At 51.2% G+C, this 24,825-nt stretch overlaps 1 protein-coding gene across 1 annotated transcript in view; it reads right to left on the reverse strand.

The window, feature by feature from the left end:
• NAA60 (N-alpha-acetyltransferase 60, NatF catalytic subunit) overlaps positions 1-24,825 on the reverse strand; it is a 29,622-nt gene that overhangs the window by 2,331 nt on the left and 2,466 nt on the right. Inside the window, exons 2-5 of the mRNA XM_033235969.1 lie at positions 8,625-8,740; positions 5,370-5,499; positions 2,044-2,140; positions 1,051-1,285 (exon numbers count right to left, since the gene is read on the reverse strand). Coding sequence (XP_033091860.1) covers positions 1,051-1,285; positions 2,044-2,140; positions 5,370-5,499; positions 8,625-8,734 — 572 coding nt within the window. The 5' untranslated portion in view covers positions 8,735-8,740. The remainder of the gene's footprint in view (positions 1-1,050; positions 1,286-2,043; positions 2,141-5,369; positions 5,500-8,624; positions 8,741-24,825) is intronic.

Consider the following 24,825-nt stretch of genomic DNA (forward strand, 5'->3'; position numbering starts at 1 on the left):
GGGCCCGCACAGTGGTCTGCGGGACTGTGTGCAGACGGCAAGCCACGCTCGGGAGGCAGAGAGCCCGCTAAGCCTCTGCAGAGCTGGAAAGGCTCATGAGACCAAGTGGCCTCTGCTGTGCAAAATAACAAAAGGGTGGGGTCTGGGGACAGAGGGGCCTTCTGAGTGAGGCCACGGGCATGTGGACACCCCTACACCCAGGGATGTACAGCGGGTGGGGAAGGGGCCTGGCAGAAGAGCAGGTGCTTCTGGTTCTCCCTAGATCCTCAACCCTTGGGGCAGCAAGAGAGACAGAGCCCTGTTCTTACGACAAGGAGGGGGTCAACAGTGCTGACCCCTAGATGTCTGCAGGGGCCCGTCTTCACATAAGCTAGAAGGCCTGTGGAGTGTGGGGTCACCCCTCTCTTTCCTGCTTATTATTCTATGTGATGAATAAATCCTAAACTCCTGAATTTGAAAACACACACACACGCACAGCATGTTTTGGGCCACATTCTGTGACTATTAAAAAGTTTCCTGGCTTCCCTCCGACCTGTCAGGGGCCAGTGAGAGTTAAGGAGAAGGAAGTGGGGAAGGGCACACCTTTGGGTTATGCATCCCATAAGGAAGGTTTGAACCCAGGTGTTCAAAAAAAGTAAAAATCTCTTCTCACCGCACTTGTTTCCCCTCTGCTAGCACAGGCTCTGAGAGGGCAAGGGATCCTGTCTGTTTTGCGCACAGCTGATCCCCAGTGCAAATAGAGCAGGAGGCTCTCCAGCTGGGTGCGGCGGCTCATGCCTATAATCTCAGCACTTTGGGAGGCTGAGGCAGGCGGATCATTTGCGCTCAGGAGTTTGAGACCAGCCTGGGCAACATGGTAATATGTGCAGCTCGATTTACCCAAATGTGCATCAGATTTACCCACAACACGATCAGGTCAGGGAGAGAAGCGTCCATAAGCTTGGCCACCTGAACATCATCTGAGGGGGACCACCATTCCAACTTCCTCACTGGCTCTGCCACCCTACGGACAGGAAGCCACAGTCCCTCTCCCCCAGAAGTTAAGGATATAAAATCGTCCAGGGAGGGTGGCCGCCATTGATGTAGAGGACATAGGTGAAGCCATCTTTGAGGACCCCTCGGATGGAGTAGTAATAGGGGAGATAGTGGTGCTGCTTGAAGTCTCTGTTTTCGTAGAAGTTTATTGCTGTGTTGTTGGTGGTGAGGACATGAAGGTAAATGGCTTTGCAGTGGTCCTGGGCGGTGGTTGATATGTGATCCTTTAAACTTTCAAGTAAGAGGGAACCTTGGGGAGAAGGGGTAAAGGTTATGCGGGCAGAGCAGTTAGGAAGGATGACTGGACTAGGACGGGGGCTTTGCACGAGTCTCTCAGAGATGTCTCGGTCCACTGTATCAGAGACCAGCCTTCCTTCACCACCATTGTCAAAGTCCCTAAAATCTCATGGCCAGAGGGAGCCTGGTAGCTACAGACCGCTGGGAGGGACTGCAGAGGTGGCCTGGGAGCGCCCTCCCAGGGGCTGGGCCCGCAAAGAGACTCCCTTTCAGACAACAAACAGGGTAAATGTGAGCCCAGGAAAACACGGACTAGATGGGCTTGGATTTAAAATTAATTAAGACTGCCGCTCACTGGCCATGTGGCCGAGCGGGATGGGACATCGGAGAAACGGTGAGTGGTGCTTCCTCGTGCGTGTTCACACTTTCTACTCTGAATCATGAGCAGTGGATACACATGAGTTGTACGTGTGGCAGCAGCAGGAGTGAGAGGTGCCCGTTTCCTCAGCTCCATCCTAGGGGTTGAGCAAGGCTGTGGCAGAAAGATCCGGAGGCATGTGGAAAGAGGATGGCTGAAAGTGGTGGCTGTGCTGGCAAGGGAGTGATGATGAACGTCTGGCCACATGGGGATGGGGATGGAAGATGAGACTAAGGGATGTTCACAAGCCAGAGTTGTTGGGGTCAGGGAAGAGACTGGGTGCAGATGGGATGGGGATGGGGTGGGACAAGGGGGTGGGATGGGCGCCAAGCCACAGGCCCGGCTGCCCTTACCTATGCCGTGCTTCCTGAACTCTTTTACGACGCCCAGACTCAAGATGTACGCGACTTGTGTGTCAACAGAGAAGTTGGACGCTAGAATATCTCCATCCTAGAGGAAGAGTCAGAAAGTCAGGCTCAAGCTCCTGGCACACGGCTCACTGCACACTCCGGCCCCAGCGGGCTCTGCACCGACTCCCCACCACGACAGCCAGAGGGACACCGACTGCAGGGACAGAATCAAGAGATAGTGGAGAGGGGCCCCCATTCCCCATGGAAATGAGAGCGTTTATGCCCTTCTGGTGAAAAATGGCTGAAGTAAGAACACACACAAAAGAAGCTTCTCTTGGAGGTGTGTGGGAGGCCTAGCCAAGGACGGGAATGAGGCTCTGATGCCAGCACGAGGTAAAGTTATGGCATGAAAGGAGCAACCACACAGCACCGCACGGGCCTCGTGGGAATGTACGCGTGTCACCTGGTATGCCTGGATGCAGGACAGCGGACAAAAGCAGTTTTAGAGGTTCCGTTAGAGAATCGCACGCTGCCCCAGGTGGTCTTGGAGGAGGGAAACTCGGGCAGCCGTCCAACCCCCTCTGCTGCCCCCACAGGGAGAGGACGCCGCCACACCCGCGTAAAGCCACCCACCATCTTGGTTCTAGAGATGGAATTCCGGGTGGGAGTCATGAATCCGATCAGCATGAGGCTCTTAACATCTTCCAACTCGTAAAGAACAAGGCCTTTCTGCTCCCACGTGCTGGGCTGGGGTCAGCCTGTCCGGGCTCCCTGCTCTCCCAGCCCTCTTCAAGCCACAGTTCACCCGGACATGTCAGTCCAGGGAGGAAGGCGTCCTTATCACTCTCATTACTCCAGGCCTGCAGGAAGGATGTCTGTTCCCCAGCTGACACCTCCTAACAGGGTCTACTTTGCCCTGACCTTGAACTCACTAAGTCTGAGAGGAAGGGGCGAGCCGAATGAGTCCCAGTGTGCAGGCCAGAGGGCCCTCTACTGAGAGCCAGGAACATGAGCCACAGGGTCCCCATGTCGGCCTTGAGGTAACACAAACACATTCAAGAGGAGGAAGAGACCCAGCTGCCACCTGGGGGCAGGCGCACAGTCACCAGGGGGCACTCAGGAAAGCCACCGGAAGGTGGAGGGGGTTCAGGGGAATGAGTCATGGAGGGAAGGTGGGGACCATGTATCCCATCAAGAAGAGAGATCAGGGTGGGCACGGTGGCTCCCACCTGTAATCCTAGCACTATGGGAGGCCGAGGCAGGCAGATCACTCGAGGCCAGGGGTTCCAGACCAGCATGGCCAACACGGTGAAACCGCATCTCCACTAAAAATACAAAAATTAGCTGGGTGTGGTGGCGCACCTCTAAATCCTAGCTACTTGAGAGGTGGAGGTTGCAGTGAGCCGCGATCAGGATCGCACCACTGCACTCCACCCTGGGTGACAGGAAGACTCTGTTTCAGTTAAAAAAAAAAGGGGGGAGGTGAGAGAAAAGAATGTTGACATTTGCATTCTGCTACATCTTAGCTCTTAAAAATCAAAGAAAAAAGCTAAGGAGGAAGCTAGGACAGAAAAAGTGATGCAGGAGAAAAAAGCTGTGCCAGACAGAGCATGACCATAGGCAAAACAGGGTAGATGCCAGTGGATTTGGGTCCTTAAAGGGAGAGACATACCTTCTTGCACTTTTATTTACTTATTTAGAGACAGAGTCTCACTCTGTCATCCAGGCTACAGTGCAATGGTGCAATCTCGGCTCACTGCAACCTCCACCGCCTCCTGGGTTCAAGTGATGCTTGTGCCTCGGCCTCCTGAATAGCTGGGATTAAAGGTGTGCACCATCATGCCTGGCTAATTTATTTTTATTTTTACTTTTAGTAGAGACAAGGTTTCACCATGTTGGCCAGGCTGGTCTCAAACTCCTGACCTCAAGTGATCTGCCCACCTGGGCCTCCCAAAGTGCTGGGGTTATAGGTGTGAGCCACTGTGCACAGCCCCTATCTAACTTTTCTTCTTCTTCTTTTTTTTTTTTTTTGAGACGAAGTCTTGCTCTTGTCCCTCAGGCTGGAGTGCAATAGTGTGATCCCAGCTCACTGCGACCTCTGCCTCCTGGGTTCAAGCGATTCCCCTGCCTCAGCCTCCCCAGTAGCTGGGATTACAGGTGCCTGCCACCACACCCAGCTAATTTTTGTATTTTTTTTTTTTTTTTTTTTTTTGAGACGGAGTCTCGCTCTGCCGCCCAGGCTGGAGTGCTGTGGCCAGATCTCAGCTCACTGCAAGCTCCGCCTCCCGGGTTCACGCCATTCTCCTGCCTCAGCCTCCCGAGTAGCTGGGACTACAGGCGCCCGCCACGTCGCCCGGCTAATTTTTTGTATTTTTTAGTAGAGACGGGGTTTCACCGTGTTAGCCAGGATGGTCTCGATCTCCTGACCTCGTGATCCACCCGTCTCGGCCTCCCAAAGTGCTGGGATTACAGGCTTGAGCCACCGCGCCCGGCCTAATTTTTGTATTTTTAGTAGAGACAGGGTTTCACCAGGTTGGCCAGGCTGGTCTCGAACTCCTGACCTCAGGTGATCCACCTGTCTCGGTCTCCCAAAGTGCTAGGATTACAGACGTGAGCCACCGCGCCTGGCCCCTTCTCTAACTTTTAAAGAAATAACCTCAAGCCAAACAAACTGAAGCATCTGGCAGTTGTTGGTGGGTTTTTCCCTCCTTGGCTAAATCCTTGGGTGGTAAACATTACCTCAGATGCTGGGATAACCAACATTATCATGCAGAATCTTGACCAAAGTCAACCATTTGGAACAACGTGGCCATGGCCTTACTGTTTACATTCAGAGTGGGGTTTGCTAGCCTGGAGCGGGACTGAGGCGGGTCCACGGATGGCCAAAGGGTTCTTAGATCTTAAAGGGCTCTGTGAAGTTAGAGGAAACATAATTATCTCTGTACTTTCCCTGACCTCTAACTGTAACTAGCATTTCCTTCAACAAGCTGAAGCAGTCTTAGCGGTTTCTATGACACCGCCGCCAACACAAATCAGGGATATTTTCATATCACGTTATAACTGCAGATTCTCAGTGCTCATTCTTGCTTCAGAACGACAGTGGTTATGAAGCCTGCTGCTGGGCATGACTGGAGGCCCATGTGCCACGAAATCACACACACACACAGAAAAGCGCCAGCCGGGGACGAGTGTCATTGGCCACTTGGATTCCTCGGGCCACAGGCTCCTTGGACAACGGCTGTGGAGCAGGCGGCATGATTCCATCGCAAGCCTCCTGGGGCCGTCCAGTGACAGTGATTGCCAAGTCATCCCCGCACACACGTACGTACCTCTTTATGTATTTTGGTCCTGTTTTTAATTTCAGCTACTATCATTCCCACAATGGCACCTCTGTAGGTCGCAGCAAGGGAAAAGAACTTCTTGTTGGATGTGATATCACGATACCATGAGTCTGGGTACCTAAGAAAGAGAACATACTCGGGTGAACCTGCCATAGGTCAAGTCCAACTAAGGTCGTGCTCTAGACATGAGAACCACAGGGAGCTCTGGGCCACTTCTGCCTGCTGCTCTAAAGCTAACGCATCACTTAGTCTCTACCTAACTGTCACAGCCACCTTCTTAAAGCAGTAATCTGTCTAGACAGGACTGGGGATCTCTGATGGGAAATTATTATTATTATTATTATTTTGAGACAGAGTTTTGCTCTTGTTGCCCAGGCTGGAGTACAATGGCGTGCTCTCAGCCCACCGCAACTGCTGCCTCCTGGGTTCGGGCGATCCTCCTGCTTCAGCCTCCCGCGTAGCTGGGATTACAGGCATGTGCCACCACGCCTGGCTAATTTTGTATTTTTTTTAGTAGAGACGGGGTTTTTCCATGTTGGTCAGGCTGGTCTCAAACTCGCGACCTCATGTGATCTGCCCGTCTTGGCCTCCCAAAGTGCTGGGATTACAGGTGTGAGCCATCTTGCCCGGCCCAGGAAAAACAGTTTTATCTGACATGAAGTTGTCTCCATGTAAGCAACTCATGGAGGGTGGCCAGCAGGGCCCTGTTCTTCCACCAGGTGAGTGAGGATTTGAGGGCCTTTGTCACCCTGGGACACTGGATGAGTGCCTATGGGAATCTGTGAGACTTCTGGACACTGAAGACTAGGGGAGTGAGTGATCCCAGGAAGAGCCAGGTTCACAGCTGACAGGCGTCTTGAGTTTAAAATGCCTCCCCGGACACGGAGGAACCTGCCCTTAAGGGGAATGTGAGGCTGAGGCTGCTAACGACTGCTCACCAAGAATGAGGCCAAGACCCCTCCGAGAGGAGCAGGGAAAAAAGAACAGTGGGCATAAAGGCCCAGGACATGGTCATTAACAGGCGAATCCAGCCTCAGAGAGACAAGGTCAGGAGGGCAGAGGCATGTGGAGTTTCATGGGTGTGTAGGTTTAGTTTTGCCGCCTCACAGCCTGGTTCATGTCACAGTCTTGGGAACCTGAGGCCTTAGGCTCACGAGGACTGCAGGAGAGACAGGCAGGCTGAGTGGCTCACACGGCCGAAGTCCACAGTCCAGCGTGGCTCCACTGGCTCTCAGGCAGCCCTGGGCAGAGTCTGATCTATGCACTCACCGCAGCTTTTATTTCTCTAGATTAGTTTCCAGCAGTGAAACTGCTGGGCTGAAGAAAACTTTTTTAATTTTGTTTGTTTTGAGATGGAGTTTCACTCTGTCACACCCAGGCTGGAGTGCAGTGTTGTACTCTCAGCTCACTGTGCAACCTCTGCCTTGAAGGTTCAAGTGATTCTCCTGCCTCAGCCTTCCAGGTACCTGGGATTACAGGCACATGCCACCATGCCCAGCTAATGTTTTTGTATTTTTAGTAGAGACAGGGTTTCACCATCTTGGACAAGCTGGTCTCGAACTCCTGACCTCGTGATCCACTTGCCTCGGCCTCCCAAAGTGCTGGGATTACAGGCGTGAGCCACCACGCCTGGCCCAATTTTTGTATTTTTAATAGAGATGAGGTTTCATCGAGACGAGGTTGGTCTCGAACTCCTCATCTGCCTGCCTCGGCCTCCCAAACTGCGGGATTATAGGCATGAGCCACCACGCCCGGCCCCAAGAACAATTTTTTAACTCATGTTGCCACCGTCAGCCCACATCACCCGGACAGTGACAGTTCCCCCCTCCACAGAGACAGCTCCCCCTCCACAGAGATGCAAAGGGGTCCCTGCCACCGCCCTGCCAAGAGCATGAGGTTCAGTCAGTCTGAGGTGAACATTCAAGGAAATGCTGATGGCTGACAAGATCTTGTTTATTTTCCATTTTCAAAGTTTATGTCAACTTTTTTCATCAAAAAAGATGTATGTGCGTATAATGTAGGCAAGACAGACCAGAAAAAACAATCATAGAGCCTAATATTAATCTACCTACCTCAAACTACTGAAACACTGTTAACGGTACATACCCTCTTGTAAAATTCTTCTCACCCCCCTCAGTTCACACCTATCATTGTAAAATTTTATCTTGCACATGTTTTCAAATAAAAATAGGATCATGGTACATACTGTTTTCTAGTCTGCCTTTTTTCCTTTAATAGCTTTTTTTTTCTAAGACGGAATATTGCTCTTGCTGCCCAGGCTGGAGTGCAATGGCGTGATCTCAGCTCACTGCAACCTCCGCCTCCCAGGTTCAAGCGATTCTCCTGCCTCAGGCTCCCAAGTAGCTGGGATTACAGGCGTGCACCTCCACACCTGGCTAATTTTGTATTTTTAGTAGAGACGGGGTTTCTCCGTGTTGGTCGGACTGGTCTTGAATTCCCGACTTCAGGTGATCCTCCCACCTTGGCCTCCCAAAGTGCTGGGATTATAGGCTCCTTTAATATCTTGTAAAAAATATTTCTCTATCAAAAAATACAACTCTTTGACAAGTTTTTTTTTTGAGACGGAGTCTCGCTCTGGAGTGCGAGTGGCCGGATCGCAGCTCACTGCAAGCTCCGCCTCCCGGGTTTACGCCATTCTCCTGCCTCAGCCTCCCGAGTAGCTGGGACTACAGGCGCCCGCCACCTCGCCCGGCTAGTGTTTTGTATTTTTTATTAGAGACGGGGTTTCACCGTGTTAGCCAGGATGGTCTCGATCTCCTGACCTCGTGATCCGCTCGTCTTGGCCTCCCAAAGTGCTGGGATTACAGGCTTGAGCCACCGCGCTCGGTCTTTTTTTTTTTTTTTTTTCCGGCTGAATAATATTGCACCTTTATATGCACATACTCTTAATTACTCTAATGCATGTAACCAACTCCTTGCTGTTAAGATACTTGGGTGGCTTCTACATTTTCTGAATTATAAACAGTACCACACCTGATAGCTCTGTAACTGAAATTTCTCACAGAGACCTTCTGGGGAACTCTGCATACCCTGAGAGGTGGAAAGAGCCCAGGAACAGGGGTCCCTGGATGAGCTGGGTGACCTGGGACCCCGTGGCCCTTCCAGGCCATTCCCGCCTTTGCAGTATGGTCCTAAGGGTCCAAGAGGCCCCTACCCCCGCCACCCAGCTTCTGCACCTGAGGCTCGTGGGCTCTCCCCAACCCTGCAATCCGCTCCACTTACTCGATGGGGAACCAGTCGCCACACAGGTGCTTCACAGTGTCTATGTCATCGTGGCAGAGGAGGCGCAGGCTGACCTCGCTGAGCGCGCTGGATGGCACCACCTCTGTCATTCACACCTGTGGGGAAGGGTGGGGGGCGTCACCTCACAGCCTGGTCCTCCTCATGCTCTGCTTGTGAGGCAGGTGAGACACAAGGGCATGGAGCATGTCCCACGGATGGACACTCTTCCGCCAGCACTCAGAGGCCTCTGCCCCTCATGACCGCCCTTGCACCAGGCGTTGCAGTCACCCTCCTCTGCTGAGGAGACCCGGGCCCAGGAGGGCAGGCCGGATGGGGAGCCAGCCCCGTCGCTGCTCAGCCCCAGCTGGGGGAAGCACTGGCCAGCCTGTCTCTCTCCTCTCTCCTCATCTGAGCTGGTCTCACATCTTAGGACAGTGGTCCTTCAGAGGGTCAGTGGCCCCAGCCAGCCTGACTTCTCTCAACCCCAGCCGTTGGCTGCCAATGATAGTTGCGGGTTCAGCAGCCCCCATGCCTCGTCCCCCTTCAAAGCAACCTGGCAGCCGGGGCAGTGAACGGCTGGATTTGCAGGGGAAGTGGCGCGGCTTTATTACCAGGGCGTGGGTCTGTGCTGAGCAGGTCACACCCAGTTTCTCCTCCCCACCCAACAAGCAACCACTCCTGGGCGGAAAGAGACTTCGGGGGATACCACAGTTCAAGTTGGGGGTCACAAGTGGCCAAGGACTCTTTTAAATCAGGAAAGTGCATCCAATCCAGGGGCTGGGGGAGAAGCCCCCCTTGTTTTATATAACAAGGAAGTTATTATACAAAGGAAGAGAGGAACGGAGGGAGGAAGGCTGGCCGGCAGCACCGAGAAGGGGAAAAACAGAAGCCTTAGTTCTTTAAGTTGGAAACTGGTTGTTAAAAGGAAAGGATCGGGCCTGGTGTGGTGGCTCACGCCTGTAATCGGAGCACTTTGGTAGGCCAAGGTGGGTGGATTGCTTGAGGTCAGGAGTTCGGGACCAGCCTGGCCAATATGGCAAAACCCTGTCTCTACTAAAAATACAAAAATTAATCAGGTTTGGTGGCAGGCAACTGTAATCCCAGTTACTGTGGAGGCTGAGGCAGGAGAATTGCTTGAACCCGGGAGGCGGAGCTTGCAGTGAGCTGAGATCCGGCCACTGTACTCCAGCCTGGGTGACAGAGAGAGACTCTGTCTCAAAAAAAAAAAAAAAAGAAAGAAAAAAGGAAAGGATGGAAGACTGGGTGTGGTGGCTCATGCCTGTAATCCCAGCACTTTGGAAGGCTGAGGTGGGAGGATCGCCTGAGCCCAGGAATTTGAGACCAGCCTGGGCAACATAGCAAGACCCTGTCTCTAAAGATAAATAAATAAACCCATAAATAAATGGGAAAAGATGCTGCATTCATCCTTCCTTTTTAGGAGGAATTGTGTAGTTCATCTCAGGGTTGAGGAAAAGTTCTTTTTTACAGAAGAATGCTGGCTAATAAAAGTAGAAATGATGACGGAATTAGAAAGTTACCATTTTGGAATCACCAACAGAAATGACTGAGTCAAACAAGAATCAGGAAAGGCTGTGAAATCTGCAAGTCAAAGCGGCTGGGGGCAGGTGCAAGGTGTTGACGCAGAGCCGCTGGGCTCCCAGGACTCACTCACTGCGCAGGAAAGGCCTCATCTTTATCTGGCAATCCCCACTCCACTGGCAGGACGAGCCCAGCCTCTCTGAGCTCCCGCCCTCCTGCTGCCATGGGTGGGAAGTGCCCGCGGCCGTCCACTGTCCAGGCTTCTGCACAACCTTCCCCTTCCTGACAAGGGGAAAAATTTAGAAGCCGAATCTGGTGTCTCTGCTGGCTCAGCCTTAGCTAATCAGATTCCTGGAGCCTCCTCTGTGGAGTGGAGATGGCCAGGCCCCTCCCCAGGGTGGTTCAGTGCTGGGATGAGCTGATGGGGTCCAAGTGTCAGGACAGTGCTGGCAGGGAGGCGGTGCCCCTCTACACCAGCCTTGAGCACCCACTACTAGCTGCTACTTGGCCCGGTCCAGCCACTTCCAGGGGTATACCCTTGGATCTGGGACGGGGCCAGCACTGACGTCCTGAGCAGCTCTGCTCTGACTCCTAACTTGTGTGGTTCTCAGCTCCTGGTTCAACGTCAGGCGTGCCAAGTAGTTCATGCTCAGCTTTATAGGGAGAAGCCTCTTTAAACTCACAGCCCCCACCCCGCCCTTGTGCCCACCCCTTTGTTCCCACGGTTCTGGATCCATGCACTGTTGACTCCAGACCCTTTAGAAATAGTTAGGCCGGGTGCAGTGGCTCATGCCTGTAATCCCAGCACTGTGGGAGGCCAAGGCGGACAGATCCCCTGAGGTCAGTAGCTCAAGACCAGCCTGGCCAACATGATAAAACCCCATCTCTACAAAAATACAAATATTAGCCAGGCGTGATGGCAGGTGCCTATAATCCTGACTACTCAGGAGGCTGAGGTGGAAGAATCACTTGAACCCTGGAGGCGGAGGTTGCAGTGAGTCAAGATTGCGCCACTGCACTCCAGCCTAGGCAACACTGCAAGACTCCATTTCAAAAAAAAAAAAAAAAAATCTGGGGCCAGGCATGGTGGCTCACACCTGTAATCCTAGCACTTTGGGAGGTCCAGGCAGGTGGACTGCTTGAGGCAATTTGAGAACAGGCTGGCCAACACGGTGAAACACTATGACATGGTTTGGTTGTGTCCCTCCCCAAATCTCATCTTGAATTGTAGCTCCCCAAATTCCCATGTGTTGTGGGAGGGCCCCAGTGGGAGGTAATTGAATCATGGGAGCAGTTTCGCTCACAGTGTTCTTGTGGTGGTAAGTCCCATGAGGTCTGATGGTTTGATAAGGGGTTTCCCTTTCTGCTTGGCTCTCATTCTTTCTTGCCACCACCATGTAAGACGTGCCTTTCACCGTCCACCATGATTGTGAGGCCTCTCCAGCCACATACAACTGTGAGTCCATTAAACCTAGCTCCTTTATAAATTACCCAGTCTCAGCTATGTCTTTATCAGCAGCATAAAGACGGACTAACACACCCCATCTCTACTAAAACGACAAACATTAGCTGGGCGTGGTGGTGCGCCTGTCATCCCAGCCACTCAGGAGGCTGAGGTTCAAGAATCACTTGAACCTGGGAGGCGGAGGTTGCAGTGAGCTGAGATGGCATCACTGCATTCCAGCCTGGGTGATGGAGTGAGATTCTGACTCAAAAATGAAACTAGGCCGGGCGTGGTGGCTCAAGCCTGTAATCCCAGCACTTTGGGAGGCCTAGACGGGCGGATCACCAGGTCAGGAGATCAAGACCATCCTAACACGGTGAAACCCTATCTCTACTAAAAAAATACAAAAAACTAGCCGGGCGAGGTGGCGGGCGCCTGTAGTTCCAGCTACTCAGGAGGCTGACGCAGGAGAATGGCGTAAACCCGGGAGGCAGAGCTTGCACTGAGCTGAGATCTGGCCACTGCACTCCAGCCCGGGCGACAGAGCGAGACTCCGTCTCAAAAAAAAAAAAAAAAAAAAAAATGAAACTAAATGAAACGAAACAAAACAGATGACAAAAAACACACAAAGAAATAAAACCTCTAAAAAAACAGATGAAGGTGTTAATCTTGTCAGGTGTGAGAAAAGCCTTGTGGTTATGTACAAAAAGTCCATATTTTATATTAACAGGTGCACAGTGGAATATGCAGAGGCAAAATGACAGAATGTTCCAGAATTTAATCTAGTTGGAGCAAAAAAGTAGCAAAATATAATGAGCATTAGAGCTGGATGACGGGTATGCCATGTGGATCTTTGAAAATGTTTTTTTTTTTTTTTTTTTTTTTTGAGACGGAGTCTCGCTCTGTGGCCCGGACTGGAGTGCAGTGGCCAGATCTCAGCTCACTGCGAGCTCCGCCTCCCGGGTTTACGCCATTCTCCTGCCTCAGCCTCCCAAGTAGCTGGGACTACAGGCGCCCGCCACCTCGCCCGGCTAGTTTTTTTGTATTTTTTTAGTAGAGACGGGGTTTCACCGTGTTAGCCAGGATGGTCTCGATCTCCTGACCTCGTGATCCGCCCGTCTCGGCCTCCCAAAGTGCTGGGATTACAGGCTTGAGCCACCGCGCCCGGCCTGAAAATGTTCTTAATTAAAACCAACCAAGGCCGGGTGCGGTGGCTCATGCCTGTAATCCTAGCACTTTGGGAGGCTGAGGCAGGCCGAACACAAGGTCAGGAGTTCAAGACCAGCCTGGCCAAGATGGTGAAACCCTGTCTCTACTAAAAACACAAAAAAATTAGCTGGGCACAGTGGCAGGTGCCTGTAATCCCACTTACTTGGGAGGCTGAGGTGGTAGAATTGCTTGAACTTGGGCGGCAGAGGTTGCAGTGAGCCAAGATCGTGCCACTGCACTCCAGCCTGGGCGACAGAGTGAGATTATGTTTCAAAAAACAAACAAAACAAACAAGCAAAAGAAAAAATCATAAAAAAAAAACCACCCAAATTTCTCATCCCAGAGAGACTGGGTTTCCGATGTGGATTGTGGGGTTTCCAGCTGACTGAATGAAAGGCCTCTGGTGTCTACACTGAGGCTCTGGAAAGCAGCGCTGTGTGCCGCAGCTGCCATCATGAGCCGCGGGACCTTGTATCCCTGGGAACAGTGGGTCCTGGGCACGTGGCTGGCACTGACACACACGGGAACCGCAGGGGGGCAGCACCTGGTTCACTGTCAGTGGGGGGATACTACTCAGGGCCCGCACACTCCACTGAGGTCTCAAAACACGACAGGACACCGGGTGGGCATGTAACTCAAGCACAGGTACTGTGTTTTTAGGAAGCCAGCTGAGGGCAGACTCCCACCCCTTTTCCCCTCAGGGCTAAGAAAACCGGCAAATCCAGAAACCACTTACCCACACTTTGAATCTCTGAGACAAAGCCACTAACCCTACAACATCGAAGGCAGAGGCAGACGCCGGTTCCTCGATTCAGCCTTTCCAGAGGCGGCTCCTGACACAAGAGCCACAGCACACGGCCTCCTCCTTGCTACAGGAACCAGCACGGGGGAAAGGTCGCTCACCTGGCCACCCTGGGCAGAGCTCCAGAGCCCATAGGCCCAGCCGCCCAGGTTTCTGAACTCCTGTGGGGCCAGTTGGCTCTGAAAAAACCACCGCCTGCTCAGCTCTCACTGGACAGGGCAGGATGAGCGCAGGCAACCTGTGAAACCAGCCGGTGCAGCCCAGGTCTGGAGGCCACAGAGACCTGCCTGAGAGCTGGGCCCAGGAAGTGGGGTTGGTAAGGCCTTGACCTCCCTGGTTGCCTGGGGCAGGGATGACTTCCTGAGGGGATGAAAATGTTCCATATCTTTATTTATTTATTTATTTTTGTCTTTTGAGACGGAGGGAGTCTCGCTCTGTCGCCCAGGCTGGAGTGAGGTGGCGCGATCTCGGCTCACTGCAAGCTCCGCCTCCCAGGTTCATGCCATTCTCCTGCCTCAGCCTCCCGAGTAGCTGGGACTACAGGCGCCCGCCACCACGCCTGGCTAATTTTTGTTTTTTTTTTTTTTTTTTTTTTGAGACGGAGGCTCACTCTGTCGCCCAGGCTGGAGTGCAGTGGCCGGATCTCAGCTCACCGCAAGCTCCGCCTTGCGGGTTTACGCCATTCTCCTGCCTCAGCCTCCCAAGAAGCTGGGACTACAGGCGCCCGCCACCTCGCCCAGCTAATTTTTTTTTATTTTTTAGTAGAGACGGGGTTTCACCGGGTTAGCCAGGATGGTCTCGATCTCCTGACCTCGTGATCCGCCCGTCTCGGCCTCCCAAAGTGCTGGGATTGCAGGCTTGAGCCACCGTGCCCGGCCTGATTTTTGTATTTTTAGTAGAGACGGGGTTTCACCGTGTTGGACAGGATGGTCTCAATCTCCTGACCTCGTGATCCGCCTGCCTTGGCCTCCCAAAGTGCTGGGATTACAGGCGTGAGCCACTGAGCCCGGCCAACGTTCCAGATCTTGATTGTGGTGGTGGTGGCTACACAGACATCAAAGCTCACTGAACTGTACGCTGAAAACGGGTGCAGTGTATTGTATGTGGATATCTTAAGCTTCAGTCAAATTGATTTTTGAAGATTTTCACAAATCTCTGTATTATGGCTTGGTACTAAAGACAGATTCGTAATGAGCTCGCATCTCTCATGTCCTGGGACTGCACATTTCCCCCAGTATCCTCATTTGTTTCCAGTTTGACTTTCAAGAAAAACACTGGGCTCCGAGATATACAACGATCTGCGGATTCTCAAATCCCTACTAAAAGTGCTTCCGTGTTTCTGGAGGCCAGTTCTTTAGACTCCTTGATTTAAAAATCGAAACACATCACACCTAAGTCAGGGCCAAATGCAGCACGCATCACAGCACCTCATGTGTCTCAGCCCAACTGATGGGCAGAGGAGAAGAGACAGGAAGGTGCGTGAAAGAGAGACTCAGGTCGCCTGTGTGCCCATGAAAGGAAGAGATGGGGTCAAAGAGGGCAGCTGTAGGTCCACTGCTGTGGAGGCAGTGAGGGGGACCGACATGTGCCCTGGCCCATCAGTCTCTCTCTAGAGCCAGGGGTTCGTGCTGATCAAGTCAGAGATGATCCAAAGGCAGGGCCAGCGGCCCCCATCCCCACTGGCCCCTGTCCTGCCGTTGCTCCCTCTTCCCACAGCTTTCCTGTCTCCCCTCATGTGCCCACCTAGAACCTTCTACTAAGTACTCATCTTCCATTGCCTGCAGGCCACCTGGAGGACACAAGGACAAGAGTGCTGAGAATAGGGAGCAGTAGGGTGAAGCCAGAGTGAAGCCCCACCACGGAGGTGCTCTCTGCTCTGAGCCCTCCAAACAGGATGGGTACTTGGGCAGTGCTGTGCGAGGCAGCAAGGCGAAGTCAAGAGAGAGGCCCCGCCAGGCAGGTGCTCTCTGCTCTGAGCCCTCCAAACAGGATGGGTACTCAGGCAGTGCTGGGGGATAGGAGCACTAAAGTTGCAGTTGCCCAAGCCATCTTTCAGAACATGTTCCTAAAAAGGCACAGGACGCGTCTCTACTACAACAAGCAGGGAAGTACTGCATGGGAGAATGGGAAGCTCTCTTGAATTTGTTTTTTTTTGAGACGGAGTCTGGCTCTGTTGCCCAGGCTGGAGTGCAGTGGTCAGATCTTGGCTCACTGCAACTTCTGCCTCCTGGGTTTAAGTGATTCTCATGCCTCAGCCTCCCAAATAGCTGGGATTACAGGCACGTGCCACCTCGGCTAACTTTTGTATTTTTAGTGGAGACAAGGTTGTCGGCCTTGTCAGGCCAATATTGGCCAGGATGGTCTCGATCTCCTAACCTCGTGATCCACCTGCCTTGGCCTCCCAAAGTGCTGGGATTACAGGCATGAGCCACCGAGCCTGGCCACTCTCTTGAATTTTTAAGTTAGAACCTGTAGTTTCAAAGGTTCATGCCTGCAGTGAGAAATCTCCCCCGGCTGGCCTCCTGGGTCTGCATCACAGTTCTCCGCCTTCGGGAGGTGGTGCAAGGAGGGAGGCACTGATCCTGCTCAACCCAAACAAAAGCCGTGCTTGTGCCTCAGCCCTCACGCCTTCTCTGCTTCCCCCAACTCCCTGCTTCTGAGCTGCCTGCAGACCTCATCTTTCTTTTACACGGAAATGACCTCTCTGGATGCTGTCCGGAGACTGCTTTCCTCCGAGGACTGGCAGTAGCTGGAAGGGGCTGGTGTCTGGACTGGCAGAGCCAAGCTGAGCCCCTGACGAACATCACTGCGAGGCAGGAGAATAGGGTCTGGAGGCAGGGAACCTAAGGCCAATTCATGCTGGCTTCTTAGAACTAAATCCAAAGGAAAACCCCAACTTTCCACCTCCAAGTAATAAAAGGACCAGAGGCTACTCCCTTCACACCCCCTGCTTTTCTAGGAGGCAGATAAATAACTGAAAGTACCTTTGATTGGTCTCCTCCTGCAACCAATCAAGCTGGTCTCGGGTCAAGTCTTCATTTGCATAGGAGTGTAACTTTGTTTTTTCACTTCAGCCTCTGGTTGGCTGCTTTCCTCAACCAATCAGACTGATCACAGGTCACTTTCACTTACATAGGCCATGCACCAAATAACCAATGGGAAACCTCTAGAGGGTATTTAAACCCCAGAAAATTCTGTAACCAGGGCCTGCTCCCACCCTATGGCGTGTACTTTAGATTTCAATAAATCTCTGCTTTTGTTGCTTCATCCTTTTCTTGCTCTGTTTGTGCTGTTTTGTCCAATTCTTTGTTCAACATGCCAAGAACCTGGATACCTTCCATCGGTAACAACTGCCCAGGAGCCCACGTGCTCAGCCCACGGGGGGCTATGGTGCGAAACCGGAGTAAGGGCCGTCAAGATGTCTCCAGCACCCACAGGTATGTCTGCCATCCCCTGCCACTGTCAGGTGCTGAAAATTCAGAATCTGGGGAACACAGCATGGACTGCGTTTCAGTTACCAGAAGGGTTTTCTGACACCCTCAGGATGCCCACAGGGTGCTCTACTTGCACCCCAGGTAAGAAAGCCAAAAACAACCCTGTTTCCCAGTGCCCTCTCTCCTTGGCAGTCCCTGTCCTAATGCCCCAAGTCCACGGGGCCTCCTACTCCTGCGATGGCACTGCTTCAAGACCAACGAGTCACACTGCGCTTGGAAAGGCCACTCTCTTAATGGCTTGAGAGGTGCCCTGGCTTCTGCCCACGACTTCAGGAGCAGACTCCCAGTGTTCAGCTGGCCATGGCCACCCTGCCCTGCCCTCCCTTCTCTTCCTTCTCACTCACAGCTCCGCCCTGCCAGTCCCTACCTGCACTCTGAGCCCCCAACATGCTCCCAGACCCTGCAGGGATCTCAGGTGTTCTGAGACGGCTCTCCCGCCACGTGCTTCAGCTTCTCAGCTGTAGCCTGAAGATTCTCCCACCTCCCTCAGGGTCGCTGGGAAGGCTGCATGAGACGCTGCTTCGAAAGGCCGCTCCCCAACCCCTGGTCTGGCTCCTCAGGCCCTTTCTCTCAGGCCCTAGCACCCACTGTCTGACATTTTCAATCTCTTTTGCACAAACTCCCCTCTGACAGGCTGTCCGCACCCTGCGGGCACCCATCTTGGGCAGGCCTCCCTGCCACCTCCTTTCCAGGCAATGGAACCACTCACAGCTCAACACCTACTGCCACCTTTCTGCTTTACTCCTGCCCCTCAAACACTTACTCCTCACTCACCCCACTTTCTGCCCTAGCACGCTGGTGAAGATGCAGCAACAGCTGCCCCTCTGCAAAATCCAGAGGCCCTCCAGGAATCCCCGCCCCAAAATCCAAGCAGCTTGCATTTCAGTGGATCTCCCTCTCGGGCCACCTTCCTCCTCTTCCTCTCAAAGCACCACCCCAGTTCTGCCCATTAGCACAACAGACTTCTGCTCAAGAGAAGCTCAAGGGAGATTAGCATGTGCTTGTCCATACCACAAGAATTAACCACCACTGGCAGCTGCAAGGTTTACTAGCTTGAAAAATCCAACACTCATGAACTCCATGCTCCTGGTCTTTGGGGTGGAGCAGAGGAGAAAAGGAAAAACACACCAGTGACAGATATAGGCCACTGTCTTGCACATCAGTGAAATGGGCTCAAGAGCTAAATGTGGAGGATGTCAGCAGCTGACACTGCGCATGGCTTGTTTCTCAAACGAGCTGCTGCCCATAGGAGAGCAACCATCTCCTCAGCAGCCTGGGCTTCTTCCAAAGTGTCAGAGTAGCAGGAGAATGAATCATTTACCGGGTGACAAGAAGCAAACACCTACCACTCTATTTCCAAACAGCCTCTCTCTGAAGACCATCATGTGCCGAGGGGAGCCCGCACAGTGGTCGCATACAACTTGATGCAGGTCTCTTCAAGGGCAGACGAGTGACACTGGAGGATTCTGTGTTTACGACACTGTGGAACTGGCCAAACAAATCCCTGGTGCTGGCACCCAGAGTGGTGAAGGGGGAGCTGAGAAGTGCGATGGCGATGTGCTGTCTCGTTTTGCAGTTGTCAAAATGCATGGATCTGCCGGGTGAAGCTATGCATTTGGCTGCATGTTAATTACACCTCAGTTAACAACAGCAACAGCCACAGGTGTTCTGGCAAGGTCCCGGGTCCGACTCAATCTTCCCTGGGTGGAACGTTCTGTCACGCCTTGCGTTTCAAACAGAATCCATATAGTCGTTAATTTATCGAAATTGCACTGAAAATTCAGGCCCTATCCTGGGTATCAGGGTCTCAGCAGTGAGCAGAGTCAGACTCTCTTGATTATATGGGGGGACGTTCCAGGGTGTCGTGGTGCTTTCTGGCACCATTACCTAAATACTCACAAAACCCACTGCTTTTGCTAGAGGAATCTCACGGCAAACACGAAAAGAGCCACCCCCCGGCTGAGCAGGGATGCTCCCCCACCACAGGGGTCACACGGAAGAAGGCAGGGATCCATCCCTCTGCATCCTCCTCGAAACTGCACCCAAGACACACAAGCCGTCTGAGGCTGCTGTACTAACCTCCGTCTGCAGCCTGGGGGACAGCACCTTCCCTGCTCTTAGGCCAGGGCTGGATTGTGGCGGGCGGTGGGGGCAGCAGGAAGGGCGCTCACCTTTTGTGGCCCCACTGGGTCAGTGTCAGAAGCAGAGATGACAAGGACGAAGAGGGGACGATGAAGAACAGAGACAAGAACATGACCCAAGAGAAGGACAGAATGCTAAACAGGGGACCAGATGTGGTGCCAAGACGGGACCCCGTGGCTGCCTCCCTCTTGCTTCGGACAAGTTTCCTTTTTCTGGAATAGAAAATGGGGGTGCAGATGAGCGTCTGCTCCCAGATATCACATTCCCATTGAAAGAGCAGCTCGAGACAACTGAGGTGTGGGATGGATGGAGCCAACAGGGTGGCGGCCAGAGCAGTACCTTTGTCCCAGTGATGCTTTCAGCTGGGATCTTGGCAGGCAACTGCCTGATAGGTTGTGCCTGGAATATACTTCCTAACTCAGATTGAGTGACTGGGTCAACCTGTTTGGTTTAAAAACAAAACAACAACAAAACTACCTGTAAATAATACTAGGTTTGGGGGCAGATGGGAATCAAATGATAGTAAAACGTGTTTACTTGAATAGCATTCTTGACTAACACCCAAGACTGGACCCTGTCTAAGACTCAACCAAGAACTTGTCTGTTCTCGGACAGAGAACTTAAGGCTCCAGGAAACCCTCTGTACTGTCTAGGAAGCAGCAGGCGAGATGGACATGGCAGCTCCTCAGTTTGAAAGGAAAAAGCCCAGCAAGAGAGCGTCGGGTTTCAGAGCACCTTCTATGCCTGCTTCCACTCCCTGGCTTCTTCACTTTCCATCCCCATCTGCTATGTTTTGTTGCCTTGTTGCTTTTTACTCTCTGCTTCTCTGGGTTTGCACTTAAGATCCTCTGGAATCAAGCAACTATCAAATATAAAAGTCGGTCAAATTTGGTATTGGTATGAACTACCATCTGACTGAGTCTAACTTTTATGACTAAAATGATATTTTAAAAGTAATCTAGCTGGGCGTGGTGGCTCACGCCTGTCATCCCAGCACTTTGGGAGGCTGAGGTGGGTGGATCACTTGAGCTTGAGCTTGAGATCAGCCCGGCCAACATGGTGAAACCCTATCTCTACTAGAAATACAAAAATTAGTCAGGCATGGTGGCTCGTGCCTGTAATCCCAGCACTCTGGGAGGCCGAGGCAGGCAGATCACTTGAGGTCAGGAGTTCGAGACTAGCCTGGCCAACATGGTAAAACCCCGTCTCTACTAAAAATGCAAAAATTAGCAGGGCGTGGTGGCTGCAGTCCCAGCTACTCGGGAGGCTGAGGCAGGAGAATCGTTTGAACCCGGGAGGAGGAGGTTGCAGTGAGCCGAGACTTCACCACTGCACTCCAGCCTGGACGAAAGAGTGAGACTCCGTCTCAAAAAAAAAAAAAAAAAGTAATCTAAATTTCTGCCTGAATCTGCCTCAGCAATTGCGGCAGACGGTTCCATTCTGTATCATTTGTTTCTGTATTATTGGATCTTTTTTTGCAATAACCTTGGGTTGTTTTTATTATCAGAAAAAAGTGAAGATGTTGTATGTGAAAATTACGAACATACATACGGATTTTTTCTTCTAAGACACAGGATCTTATTATGCTGCCCCAGCTGGTCTCGAACTTCAGGGTTCAAGGGATTCTTCAACCTCAGCCTCCCAAAGAGCTAGGATTACAGGCACATGCCACTAAGTCTAGGTTGAATTTCTTTTTTTTTTTTTTTTTAAAGTAGAGACTGGGTCTCCCTATGTTGTCCAGGCTGGTCTCCAACTCCTGGGCTCAAAGGATCCTCCCACCTCAGCCTCCCAAGTAGGTGGAATTACAGGTCTCAGCCACCGCATCCGAGCCAGCTTGCATTTACAAAAAAAAAAAAAAAACAAGGTCTCACTCTGTTGCTCAGGCTGGAGTGCAGTGGCACGATCTTGGCTCACTGCGATCTCCACCTCCTGGGCGCAAGTAATCCTCCTACCTCAGGCTCCTAAGTAGCTGACAGTACAGACACTGAGCTACTACACCCGGGTAATTTTTGCATTTTTTGTAGAGACGGGGTTTCACCATGTTGGCCAGGTTGGTCTCCAACTCCTTAGTTCAAGAAATCCACCCACCTTGGCCTCCCAAAGTGCTCGGATTATAGGTGTGAGCCACTGTGCCCAGCCTCAGCTTGCATTTTTATATTAAAATAATCTCACAGGCTGTTTTTAGTTAGCAGCAACTTGTGTATTTAATAGTGTGTTTTCAAATTATGAGTAGAATTACCCATTTTGCCCTAAAATAGACTCAGCGCTGACTCGGAAACTCTGTGCCTTGGAGTAGCATGGCATTTTATGCACTCATCCCGGAAATAAATGTACTAAACACAGAGTCAAAGTCGCAAAGAAACAAAGAGGAGGCTGTGGACAGGGAGGCCAAGCAGCTTTGCAAAAATACTTTAAAGTATTCCTACGTAACCACTGAAGAACAATTTGCGTGGCTATATAAAATCTAATTTTAAAAAATATTTAGAAATTTTAAGATAACCATTTCAAAAAAATTTTTAATAAATGCATTTTCCTTTTCTTGAGAAAGGGGAGTCCTTTCAAGCCTCTGCTTTATTTTTTATTTTTATTTTTATTATTTATTTTTTTTCAGACGGAGTCTCGCTCTGTTGCCCAGGCTGGAGTGCAGTGGCCGGATCTCAGCTCACTGCAAGCTCTGCCTCCTGGGTTCACGCCATTCTCCTGCCTCAGCCTCCTGAGTAGCTGGACTACAGGTGCCCGCCACCTCGCCCGGCTAGTTTTTTTTTTTAATTTTTTTAGTAGAGACGGGGTTTCACTGTGTTAGCCAGGATGGTCTCGATCTCCTGACCTGGTGATCCGCCTGTCTCGGCCTCCCAAAGTGCTGGGATTACAGGCTTGAGCCACCGCGCCCGGCCGGCTTTATTTTTTATTTTTATTTTTATTTTTGAGACGGAGTCTCACTCTGTCATCTAGGCTGGAGTGCTGTGGCCAGATCTCAGCTCACTGCAAGCTCTGCCTCCCGCGTTCACGTCATTCTCCTGCCTCAGCCTCCTGAGTAGCTGGGACTACGGGCGCCGCCACCTCGCCCGGCTAGTTTTTTGTATTTTTTAGTAGAGACGGGGTTTCACCGTGTTAGCCAGGATGGTCTCGATCTCCTGACCTCGTGATCCACCCGTCTCGGCCTCCCAAAGTGCTGGGATTACAGGCTTAAGCCACCGCGCCTGGCCAAGCCTTTGTTTTAAATTTGTCAAAGTAACCCATGTTCATAGTAAAGTAAGAATTCATGTGCAACACAAAGCAAAAATTCAGAATCCTGTACGTGCCCCATCCCTAGTATAATTACTATTAGTGGTTTCTTGTGCTTCCAACAAGAAAAGGGCTTTCTTAATAGGAGAAGGGCTTGCCTGGTAAGGGGCCCATGTGTCTTCCGGTGTTGGGGGTGTACAGGTTATGTTCACGCCATGTCAACTCGTCAAGCAGTGCACTTTTCTGTGTGTATACACATCAGTGAAAAGGTTAAAAATGGGAGGCCACAGGAGATGCAAAGCAATCTGAAACTAAGTAGAAAGAGAAGGGCAGCATGTGGCAGACTAGCAAGACATTCTGAATGTAACAGACTCTAGAAAGAATAATCTCTGAACAGTTTACAACAGGAGTCAGAACAACCTATCTTCTAGAAAGAAGTAAGTTTGGAAAAGCATTCAATAGAACACCCATGAACGCCAAGGGAATGAGGGAAATATTGTTGCATTAACATTTTCCAGAAAAGAATGCTTTTTGGTACCTAAGGGAAAATTACCCACCTACTATTTGATAAAATGCAATTTGCTTTCTTCAATACGTATTTTCAACATGGGTCCCAATGTCAATACTTTGCTGGCCAAATCGACCCTATTTCAGGAATACACTAAACAAAAAAAGAGAAACACTATCTGCTTTTTAATAACAATAACTACACCACAAAAAAGAACACTGAAAGGTTTTTTTTTGGGGGGGGGATATAAGGTCTGGCTCTATCACTCAGGCTGCAGTGCAGTGGCACCATCTCAACTCACTGCAACCTCCACCTCCCAGGTTCAAGCCATTCTCCCACCTTAGCTTCCCAAGCAGCTGAGATGACAGGTGTGCACCACCACGCCTGGTTAATTTCTGTATTTTTTTAGAGATGGAGTTTTGGTATGTCGCCCAGGCTGCTCTCGAACTTGTGAGCTCAAGTGATCCGTCCACCCTGTACCTGGCCAAGAATATTTTTTTAACATGGTTTGTCAAAGATGAGAAAATACCTTTGTCTTTCTGTGGAAGCAAAGGGAACATTTCTCAAACATTTGTTCTGCATGTCTGTCCACAACCACCTCCTCTTCATTGCAACTTTAAATCTGCGTTTAGAATGTTTATTTCTGGCTTCAAAGCACAAAATACATGCTATTCTAAGTGTATGGGGGTTTAAGAGTCCATTTTAGGGCAAAATGGATAATAATTTCACTTATAACTTGAAGAGACACTGGAACATCTCTAAGCCGTCGCACTCACAGCCAGTCCTCGCGATGGCTTCTCCCTGGCTGAGAATCCCGTCCAAGTTGTTGACAAGGTGGGACTAGGGAGTGGCCCTTGTTTGCTTACCTCTATCTGACCATCTCAGCTTAGACCTGTGGCCACTTTGGGGTGACTGGCACCTCTCTGCCCACCTCCGCAGTGGGGCACTCTGGCTCCATTAAGCACCATTCACTGTTGACAAGGACCCCAAACCACTTCCTGCAGAAAGCCCTGGCTCCCCCAGTTCAGACTCCCTTCCTATCACTCCTACAAGCACTATGCAAATGCCTTAGTGTTCACAGCAGAATGTTAATCCTATTAGACGCCCGTTTGGTTTTCAAACACAGGTCTCTCTTTAATCAGCAGTGTAAGATATGTGGGCTTCAGATAAGTCCTGAACTGTCCTGCCAGCCTCCTATCAGAGGTCATGCTAAAAAGAATGATACAGAGCCTGGCAAACTGTGTCACTCCTGTAACCCCAATGACTGAAGAAGCTGAGGTTGGAGGATGGCTTGAGGCCAGGAATTTGAGACCAGCCTGGGCAACATAGCAAGATTCCGTCTCTAAACATATATACATACATACATATCAAAATAATGATATAGAGGGAAGGAGTCCTGACCCTGGATCATTCTTTGCACTTCAAGGCACTCACAACTATCTGCTGAATCAAATTTGGCATTTGAACTTAGCCAAGAAGAGACCCTGGACTTCCAGCATCTTTTTACAGATCAGCATTTTACTTGAAAGCACTTCACATGGACATAAGCAGAACCAGCTTCGATTCAGGGTCCACACCCCAGCCTTGCTTTCTGCAAACCAGGAAAAGAGGTGTAAAAGCCATGAAGGCAGGCTGGACGCGGTGGCTCTCACGCCTGTAATCCCAGAACTTTGGGAGGATGAGGCAGCGGATCACCTGAGGTCAGGAGTTCAAGACTAGCCTGGCCAACATGGCAAAACCCCGTCTCCACCAAAAATACAAAAAAATTAGCTAGGCGTGGTGGCACATGCCTGCAATCCCAGCTACTCAGGAGGCGGAGGCAGGAGAATCCCTTGAGC

This window comes from Trachypithecus francoisi, unplaced genomic scaffold, assembly GCF_009764315.1.
Source record: "Trachypithecus francoisi isolate TF-2019V2 unplaced genomic scaffold, Tfra_2.0 Lachesis_group15, whole genome shotgun sequence".
In the NCBI taxonomy this organism is placed as follows: Eukaryota; Metazoa; Chordata; class Mammalia; order Primates; family Cercopithecidae; genus Trachypithecus; species Trachypithecus francoisi.